Below are 11,170 nucleotides of genomic sequence, written 5' to 3' on the forward strand. Positions count from 1 at the left end.
ATGGGTATTTTGCATTCATTGTTTATGCCAACTTTTTAATATATAATTCAATGCAGTGAATGTTACTGCGTGCTATTTTCCCAGAAAGTGAATTGGGTTGAGAGGGAAAAAATTTGAAGCTATACTTTAATTAAAGTAAATTGGAACTGCATTTGCTTTCTTTTATCTTAGAATCAGTTTGCAACCAAGTATAATCTGCCCACCCACCCCATTTTTAGAATTAATTACTATTACTGTGTCAGGTATGCTGTGATTGTGAATTCTGTTCCTTAATTGCATTCATTTATAGTAATATCTACTAAATTTCATTTTCAGCTATTCTTGTACATTATTATTGTTGTGAAATCTGTTTATGTCTTCTAGGTAATAATTTTCCTATCCAGTTTGGATAATACAGAGAAAAGTACAGGACTCCCAATTAAATCTAGTTAGTTCCTGCTCAATATTTCACTCAAGTTTAACGAGTGATGGACATTTTTTCAAGTTAGTCTCCATGCAGCTTATATATTAATAACATGCTAGTCAAAGTGAAGTACTCTGCCAGCTGCTTGGTAAAAAAAATATCAAGATATCTTTACAAAATTCTTACAGTCTACTGTGTGAAAAAAATAGATAAGGCAAATCAGGTTTGTGGTAATTATGTTTAATGATAAATCTTTTTATGTTCACAGTGTGTACTCTAAAACTGTCCAGAGTATTGAAGTCGGAGTGACTGGTTTATATCTTGTTGCATTTTCCTTTTCCTCCTTTTTGAAGATAGGAATAACAGTAGATCTCCTCCAGTCATCTGCAGTTCACTGGGATTCCTCAGAGCATCATGGCTCTCATGGTTAGGAGGCTGGATTGGAGGTTAGCAAGCCCACATTAAAGACCAGGAATGTGAAAAGAACCCCCAACTGGGCATCCCGGGTGATCTCTTCCCCTAATCCTTTCAATCCGGGAGCACCTCAATGCTTCTGACACAAGTGTGATGTGACCAGGATTTCTCAAACATAATTCATAAGAGTGTGAAATTTAGTCTCATGTTGGAGATTTTGTTGTCCCCAAAACTGGGTCTTAACTTGGTGTTGAAGCCAATTGAGCACCAAACACAAGATGTGGAACAAAAAAGACTTTTATTTTGGTACCAAGATGAAAGTAGCCCTGGCTTTGAAAACTACCAAGGCCCCAATTACAGTTTTATAGCAGTTTTTATAATCAAAGGTGATTCCACCTCCCAATACACCCCTTTGCCCTCCCCCTAATAATACATGCATAATACATAATATTGATTGGTTACCTGGATTGCAGCCCCCTAAAGCTTTCTTGCTTGCTATGCAAAATAGCTAAATGTCATGCCACTTCTAGTTTTCTGTGCCAGCTATATGGTTTTGGGGTTTCTTGTAAGTGATCTATTCATGTACCCAACATCCTGGCTAAGTGGTTTCTGACAGATGAACTTGTGAATCTGTCTCACTTCATTGCTCCTGTAGCCCCCTCACTCACTCCCCCACTCAACCCCCTCCCAGCCCTCCTTGCAATGCTATCAAGTATGTCGTTAGGAAGCTTGTACTGCAAAGAAAAAGTTGTGTAATTGTCTAAGAGTAAATGTTTCTCTCACAATTCATCTTCCTCACTCTCATGTCCATCACACCCACACCTGGGTCCTATCTCCACATAGGACCCTTCTTATGATTCCCAGGGCCTCATCTGCACATATATTCTTTCATCTGACCCTTCATTTAAACACATTGAAATAAACAGATATTCTTCCCCATCTCAATCTTGCCTCTTCATTTTTTTTAAGAAAAGTGCCTCCGAGAAAACATGTACTACATATACAAATATATTATCTACACACACATGTATATATTATTTACAGATATTGTTGTTGTTATATCACTGTTTATCTTTGTTACATCTCTCAAAGCGTTGCCTAATAGCTTGCAATATACTTCCTGGGATTTTCTGATGTTTGTCCCGTAAAGCCTCCATTGCCCTTTGAGTCTGTTGGAAAGGTGGAGTGGGATGACATGGGATGGGATGGGGAAGAGAAAGAAAAAAAGGTGATATAATTAGATTTATGTTTCGGCATTATAGAGAGAACATTTCAGAACTAAAAGAGTTATGGCAAAGATTTTTTTTCTATTCCTACTGATGCCATACTGTACATAATCAGATAAAGCACATTTTTCCATTGAGTTAAACCATATGGTACATTAAAATAGATGGTGTAGAACTACCTCTCTGCCTACATTCAGTAGTATAATTAAAAAAACAGAATAGAAGTTGGATATCTTTTATTTAATTTGCTCCTAACTGTGGCTTGTTGAATAAACCACTATTGTCTGGATTCAGCTTTTTCTTGAAAAACATGAACCTCAGTTTAAATGCTACAATATCTGATTGCTCAGAACGTGCAAATCCCAAAGTAAATTAACTGGAGTATGGCTTTGTAGGCTGTGTGACCCTAGGCTTTTGCAGCTGACTTTCCCTCTTGCATATCGTGTCCAACCCATTTTACCTCTAAGGAGAAAATGCTCCATTCTATTGGTCAGAGAAATAAAGAGTCACAAAATATAGAAAGGTACTCTAAGTGGTATAAAAAAGCTATAAATGTGACTGAGTTGAATCATTTTGTCATTCAACTCGTATAATTAATGTAGTGATATTTACCAGCATTACAGACTGAACAGGAGATATCTGGAAGTTTTGACTGGTACTTGGATTTGTGAAGGACTGGAAGGATAAGAGTTGAGTCCAAGGAAGACAAATTTATTATTATATTGAAACCATCTGATTACATGAAATTTCTATCTACTGATCTTGACGTGGTTGCGGTCACCCAGAAAAAGTTGGTATGCAATTTGGGGTATTCCTGGACTCATAGCTTCTGCTCAAACAGGAGATTGAAGCTGTGCCCTAAACAGTCTACAAAAGCTGTACCTATTCTTGGACTAGGTGTTCAGACAGTAACTCCTGCCTTTGTTATTTCTCAAAATGTTTTCATGTATTCTATGTGAAGCTGCTACCAAGAAGTTGGAGTTGTTTGCAACTAAAGTTCTTAGGGCTTTTGTATGATAGTTATTTGATTGATGTTTTCATTTAAGCTTACAGTTAGCCATGTTGAGTAATTTAAATAATTGATATTTAAACACTGATGGATGAATGGAAGGATGGAGGGATAGATGGATGGCCGATAGTCTTACACTGACAGTTATGTACCAAACACTCAACTATACTTATGCACATCTAGGTAAAGTATTTCAATAACTGCTTACAATCTGTTACTATAGAGTTATAATTTCATGAACAAAGTGTTAATCTGAATGTATATTTTCCCCTTACAATAGAATACACTTACTTTTTCAGCTAATTTTTCAGGAGTTATATCTGGATCATATGGAATTGGTTTTCCAATATGGCTTATAAGTTTAACTGGAAACATTCCATATAATGGAAAGGTAATCCATCGGGTTCGCTCATATAACCATCTCATTGGTCCTGTGTATAAGATTTAGAAAATCTCAGAAACAATTTTAGCAAAGTGCAAAGTTTCATATTAGTCTTTGTTAGAGACCTATATTCAAAAACTAGCAATTTTTAGTAGTGGTATCAGAAGTTACTAATGTAAAGGTTTTCCAGTTGGAAGAGAAGAGAATAAGCTATCATATTTGGGCCTTACAATTTGCAAAGTTTAGCTTAGATTTTACAAAGGTTTGAAAATTAGAGTTTAGAAAAGCAGGCTAATCCAGACATGTAAACACACACACAGATCCCAGAAGACTGATAGATGGTAGGGTGATGGATAAGTAGACAGACAGACAGACAGTTTCCAGAATAAGCACAATGAATTTACAGTAATTTCTGCAATTTCTGGGTAAACCTTGTGTCCATATAATCCCATGATCTTATGTCAATTATAGGAAATGTATTGAATCAGGTTTTCTAGCAAAGCTCTGAAGTTCTGTAGAACTCAGAGTTAGATATTTTCATATATTTCATATTCATATATCTATATATTCATTCAGCATTTTGATGAAAGATGAAAAGAGATTAGACAGTCTTTTATCATTTGTTGTTCTTTAAATGATCTTCATAAAAAGTATTAAATGTACATACTCCCAAATTAAACTACATCAATTATATTTTTAAAATATTTATAGCCCAGGTTTAGCTATTGCTGCTTGAGTTACAGTATCATTGAAATTAAAAATGGCAGAAAAAGATGCAGATGCATAGATTTATAGCCTTAAAAGTAATAACATTCCTGAGAATACATAAAGTTTTACTTACTTATATTTCCAAATGTTACATATCCTTCTCTAATATTTTGTGTAAATACAGGGATGATTGGCTAGAAGAAATAAAAGAAACAAATAATGAGACTATTTTAGTCACTGTACATGAAAGAAATGAAATGTATTGTTTGGACGTAAAATAGATCTTTGAGAACCTAATGTGGATAATATATGTTGCCAAGGTCATTGCATCTTTTGACCTCCTATCAGATATTTTCTTGTGAGATTTTAAACACTGCAACAGCTGCATTAGCCTACTAAATGTAGTTTGAACTCAGCTTCTAACATGCTGAACTATCCTTCATTCTTTCTTTAGTGCTGAATTTTCATGCATCTAATCTCAGTCAGCATCCTTGGGCAAATGCTGGGTTTTGCTGTTCAATGTAGGAGAGGGATTATCGTGGATGAACTTTCCAACTGCCACTTCCTCTTTCATAGTTCATTCTAGGAAAGTGACATAAAAGTGTGAACCATCTTTTATTTAAGATTTTGGTGGGGAATAGGTTATTCCTTCATGGAGGAGAAGTAAATCAGAGTATATTGCATATTTCATCTACAAATCTATATCAGATGGCAAATTGAGGCTGCAAAGATTCTCCAGAAACAGGAGATATTATGAGATGCCAACTTGCACTCCTGACAGCTGCTTCTTATGAATAGACTGCAAGGACTGAAGTTTTTGTGGTTGGCTTATGAGCTGAGCGGCTGGGCTTTGAGACAATACAGTCAGGATTACTACCATAATTTTTCATATATGGATGGAAAATTCACACAAGCCTCATTTCTTTTTTTAAAAAAAATATTTTATTAATTTTCTATTTTTACAATCAAGTGCTTAATAGGCACTCCTTTCTGTTATTTTTAATCTCATCACAAGCTAAAGTAACTTTATATTGACTGATGAGTATGATAGATTTGGGGGTGGAAGTCCATTTGCATGGGACAAAGACTTTCAACGGAATTTATGATACAAACAATGAGAAAATATTGACATATGGAGAGATCAATGTCTTTCTCTTGTAAAAATTGGTGTTAAATAAGGGGTTAGAATAGAGTGATCTCACCACAATTGAACAGAACATCATAAAATCACTCAAGGCAAATTGCCAAAAGTTTTCTTTGATTTGATGGAGAAGTTAAGTCTGATTGATATATGGAGACAGAAAAAACTGGCAATTCAAAAGAGTATATTTATTTTTCTGAGAAATATAGATTCTTCTCAGGAATATACATGATTTGAATTTCAAAGAACTTGGCTGAAAGGATTTCTAAAGTCACAATATAACATAATATGAACTTAAAAAGAAGAGTCAGTAGAGAATACAACCTATTTTGGAAAAACCAAACAGGAAAGAAAGAAGATTCCAGAGGAGATAAGTATTCCTCAACCTTTACAATGGCAATTATCTATGGTAGCAGTGAAAATGGAGTGTATAGATGAACTAGGGATATAGCTAGCATGTGAATTACAAAAAGAAAAAGAAGAGAAAATAATATTGCAATTAGAAGAGGGAGTCACTGCATGAATGGAAAATGTCATCAAAGAAAACAAATTCCATAAATATTATATGAAGGTGACAGCGTTCTAGAGATAATAGAAGAATGAATAAAGAAACCAAATTTATGGAACATTACAGAGGACATATTTGCCATTTCCTGACCTGTCAAATCTGATTGGTGGTTGCATCTGCCTTCCTGTACATTTGCAGATAAGCAAATAAATAAATAAATAAATGATATGAAATTGAAACATGGCATTTAGAAATACATATTGCAATTAACAGCAACACTAGGAAAATAATGTAATGATAAATGGCTCACCACTTTTGCATCTATAGCTATATGAGCAAATCCTTTCCTGTTCCACCATATTATCTTGTAGTGGTTATTTCCATAGTTCTGCTCTCGCAGTCCTCCTGGTGAAACCATCAGCTGGTGTCCTTGTTTCAGAATGTTTACGCTCTTTTCTCTTGTAGGATGAACAGCATAATGGAATAAGCGGCACATATGTAATCCTGCAAAAGCAGACCTATGAAATCATTCTGTTCTTCCTTGTAAAAGAAAACCAAATAGACATATTTCCACCATGATAATTCATCTAAGTCTTTGAAGAAGAAAAATTGGACTTCCCAAGTCAGTGAATCAATATCTTTTGAAAATAATTAGAACTAAACTTACAGTATTTTTATTGTATTTTTTTACCTGGTAGATGAAAAACAATATGATCCATTACAGAATAGAAGGGTTTCCCAGTAAGTCTTAAAATCTTATGGATAAAAAAATAGTGGTCTATTGGTATGGGTCCATGGTAATAAACAAAGATCGCTGGTTCTTTTGGTAGATTTTCTAGTCCAGAAATCTCATAACCTGTTAATGGTAGAACAATGAAATGGCTTCAATATTGTTTCACAAGGGTCTCCTCTAGAAAAAAATAAGATCATATAGAAAAATAATTATTTTCTTAGCTTTCTTAGCTTACTTGTGAAGCTTAATATTTTAAATCATATGTCATTCCTCAAACAACATGCTGTCACATCAATCAATCAGTCAATCAATCAACCAATCAATCAGTCAGAATCTTCTGAGATTTGAATGTTATTACCTTTCTGATCCTGCATATTCTTTCTAATTTGATATGAAGTCACTTAGATTCGTACCAATTAAAGTGACATAAGAGCTTATTTTTTTTTCAAATATCTCAACATTATCATAGGATATTTGGGGCATTTTAAAACATTTTTAAAAGACAACTTTGGTATTCCGCTTACTTTTTCCAGAACTATTAACAGACATGTAAAACGTATGATGTCTATATTGTGGCATGCCAAAACCATGGAAATGATGGCTTAGTATAAAATGTAAAGCCACCAGCTTTGAACAGTTACTAAACAGACTGAAACTTTAGGACTTTACAGGTAATCCTTCACTTTGAATCAGAATTGGGCCCAATTTCAGTTGTTGAGTGAAGCAGTTGTTAAGCAAACACCATGTCGCCCCTTTGCTCCATGATGACAATCCTAACTCTCCCAGTCGTGGTCATTAAGTGACTACAGAGGTTGTTAACTGGAATGCTGGGAGGGCTTCCTGGGAATGATGGGGTGGGATAGGGCAGAGGCTTCCCATTACACCCAGAGGTCCTGGTCTTGGTCCCCATTCCAAAGGGGAGAACAGTGGTGCATACTATGCTTTCCCAAGATTTGAGGTCCATTCCTACAGCATGCTGAAGGATTTCCTGTCTTGGGAACATTCATTAAGCAATATTTGCCTTTTGATGTTTTGTAACATTAGACATGAAAAATATTCATTTTTCTTTTTCTTTAGGAATATAATGATTCCCAAGTTCCCAACATGTACATGCCTAGATATTTCTGGTAATCTATGGTTATATATAAAACGTTTGTCTTTTTGACTTTTAAAAATATTCCTGCAACCACTCTGCTGAGTTATGGATTAAGACAACTCCTTCATACAGTTTTCAAGCCACACAAATAAGGGAGTTTCTTCACTAGTTGCTGAAGCATTTTTACAAAAATGAATTATACATAAATTGACACTTTACATCCTCAGTCTTCCATTCACATTCTCCACGATGCACATGACTGCTGGTCATGGTTGGCCAGAAGAATGATGCTAAAGAAGGAATAAAGTCATACTTACTGTGCAGTATCTTTCCATGCCACTCAGCTGCCAGTGCCAAAAATTGCTTTGGCTTGTCCCATTCTTGGCTATTGATATCTTCTGGCAGATTGCCAATTTTTTTCCATACAAGAAGTATTGCATTGTAGACATATAACAGAAACAAAAAAAACACAAGGGGATAATATAATATTATCAGAATCCCTATCAAAGTTAAGGGATATAACATAAAGCCTGCATATTCTTTCAAAGTGTAAGTTGACCAGATGACAAATTCATTTCCTAAGGTATAATATATATTTTCCACAGTCATGTTTGAAATCAGACTATATAAGGAGAATCCGTTCACAAATAAAGTATTTCTTCCTGGAAAAGAAAAAATAAACATATAAACATACTTTATTATGAGCTCTGGAAAGACAGCAGAATATCAGGATGGCAATGCATACATGGTAATGAGACTTTCAAATAGCCTTAGGAGAAGATTGGGCTGAGATGGTTAAAAAAAGTCAAGCTTAGTACAATCAATCAGATTATTGATCTTTTAATCATACATTACTGGTATGGAAAGGCTTTCTTTTTAACCAACCAAGAAAGAAAAGGTTTAATAATGACCAGCCAAAGATGTCTGTTTAGAAGAAAATCCTGGAGTTTAGAAACAACTTGTTGCTTTTTGTGCATATAGGACAATTCTGGACATCCTGTTTAAAATCAGGCAAACCTTTTCTTCCTTGGTGATGACCATTCTTTTCCTTAAACTTCACGGCCCTTTATTTTTATTAAAAAGAAGTAAATTTTAGATTCTTTGCAAGAAACCCACTTTTCTTTTCCCTCTGCTAGAACCTGGCCAACATTGAATGGTATCTCCAAACCTATAGCTGTTTCATCTGCAGGCTGATTGTGATGAAGAGAGCAAGGGTGCTATTTAAAAAGATCAATCTGCTAAAATGTTGACAAATTAACTTCAAGACCATCATCACCATGAATTTCAAAATACTCCTCTGGTAATTCTTTCATAGAGAAAATATCAGGGATGAATAAAGCATACCACATCAGTCTCCAAAAAGCGTCCATTGTGCTACTCAGCTTACTACTACTACTACTACTACTACTACTACTACTACTACTACTACTACTACTACTACTAATAATAATAATAATAATAATAATAATAATAATAATAATAAAGTTGGAAGGGACCTTGGAGGTCATCTAATCCAACCCCCTGCTCAGGCAGGAAACCCTATACCATTTCGGACAAATGGAGAATAGCTTGACTCCCTCTTCTTTGTGGCAGCCCCTGAGATATTGGAACACTGCTATCATGTCCCCCCTCGTCCTTCTCTTCATTAAACTAGACATACCCAATTCCAGCAGCCATTCCTTATATGTTTTAGCCTCCAGTCCCCTAATATTTTTGTTGCTCTTCTCTGTACTCTTTCTAGAGTCTCAACATCTTTTTTACATCGTGGTGACCAAAACTCGATGCAATATTCCAAGTGTGGCCTTACCAAGGCATTGTAAAGTGGTATTAACACTTCACGTGATCTTGATTCTAGCACTGTGTTAGCTTTTTTGGCAGCTGCAGAATACTGCTGGCTCATATTTAAGTGATTTTCCACTAGGACTCCGAGTTCCCTCTCACAGTTACTACTATTGAGCAAGGTACCCCCTATACTATACCTGTACATTTGGTTTTTCTTGCCTAAATGTAGAACCTTACTTTTTTCACCACTGAATTTCATTTTGTTAGATAGCGCCCCATTCTAGGCATCCATGCAGAGAACTGGTTGTTCAGGTATATGAATCTCACCACTGAATATAAGTGCTTCATACTAGCTTTATTTAAGGACTTCCACAACATCACAGACCAATCCACAATAAGATAAAGAATAGCTTATCTCAAATGTATCATTAGGGAAACTCTCTGATCTGCTGATGCAATGAATATTTCCTCTCTTTGTTTTCTGTAAGCTCAAAGAACCTCTAGCAGAAGACAGATAGAAATAATAGAATATTCCATGTACTCTAACAAATGGTATCACTATAAGCCTCTCTTCTTGGCTTTGGCCATAAATGAAAGGAAAATAGCAGTAATATTTCAGATTCTGCAGGTATTTGAGGAGCCTCTTCAGAAAGTCGATAAAATCTTGGAATAATATTCAGTTTTGTGCAAAATGATTCTACAGCACTTCATCTGATGAAAAAGGATAATTCAACTCAATTTCCTTCAGAATGAAGGTATAATTTATATATTAATATCCCCTCACCAGCCAACCTTTCTGCAATAAAAATATTACTCTCAATTCAGAATCAAAGCATTAACGTAGAAGCCCCAAAGCTTATAAACAATCCACACCTTATTGCTTAAAAATAGAAAGGAAGCCTCTCCTTTTACCTGCATGTCACAATCCTTACCTCTTTCAAACAGCTTGCTTGGAAAATCAGTTTTACTTTGATGTAATGTGCTTTTAAATGAACAAAGGTTCCATTCTCCTCCCTCAGAGGGTGGAGTGAGAACAAACTCAATTCAAATAATCATGACCTTGAATTAACCATCCTTTTAGCTAATGCCAACTGACGCTCATTTTTAACTGAAGAACAAACAGTTTAAGAAATGAGAATTAAGTCTGCTCTAACTGTTTTCATGGTGCCTGTGTTTAATCATCCTCAGGTGACTCTTTGTTTTGTATTCTCCTGAAGCTGACATTCCACTTGGTTCAGCAGGAGCAGCTTCATCTGAGTCTGAGTCTGAGTCCTGAGCCATGATACCTTTTGGAGTCTATGATCTGATCCAATCTAATCCAATGCAGGGAGGGCATGTTGTGGCTTCCATCCACAAAGGAATATCATCTGATGGGACCCAGGAGAAGAGTATTTTGTGTTGTGGCATCTGCCCTTTGGAATTTCACTCTCCCTGAAGGCTGGAGCAGACTTCTCCAGGACTGCATTTGAGGGAACATATGTGTCTGTTGTTCGGCTATGATTGCATAGGCGTTCTTCTTATATGTCAGCATATTTTAACATTTTCCACTTGAACGTGCCTTGCTTTCCCCCACTTCCCAGCAGGAAGTCAGAACCAATCGGCATGCAGGGTGGTCTCCTCTTCAAAACATGCACTTGGGAGTTGGGAGGTATTTGCATTGGTCCGTCTGCAGCTCTTTGCAAGCTCTGCTTATCCATCAGGCCCTTTTCGGCATAGGTATGTGACAACGGCTACTGGCAATTGCACAACTCTAAATCAGTCTAGCGTC

The 11,170-nt window shown here is 35.8% G+C and overlaps 1 protein-coding gene across 1 annotated transcript; it reads right to left on the minus strand.

Annotated features, from left to right (window-relative positions):
- Positions 1–1,878: 1,878 nt before the first annotated feature.
- LOC107299168 (transmembrane protein 68-like) lies at positions 1,879–8,990 on the minus strand. The gene is made up of 7 exons (XM_029286701.1): positions 8,897–8,990; positions 7,938–8,282; positions 6,483–6,647; positions 6,102–6,295; positions 4,276–4,336; positions 3,344–3,483; positions 1,879–1,986 (listed from the first exon to the last, which is right to left on the minus strand). The coding sequence occupies exons 1-7, from the start codon at positions 8,988–8,990 to the stop codon at positions 1,879–1,881; spliced, it is 1,107 nt and encodes a 368-aa protein (XP_029142534.1).
- Between the last annotated feature and the right edge of the window lie 2,180 nt (positions 8,991–11,170).

Source organism: Protobothrops mucrosquamatus, unplaced genomic scaffold, assembly GCF_001527695.2.
Source record: "Protobothrops mucrosquamatus isolate PMUCROS unplaced genomic scaffold, P.Mucros_1.0 scaffold4637, whole genome shotgun sequence".
In the NCBI taxonomy this organism is placed as follows: domain Eukaryota; kingdom Metazoa; phylum Chordata; class Lepidosauria; order Squamata; family Viperidae; genus Protobothrops; species Protobothrops mucrosquamatus.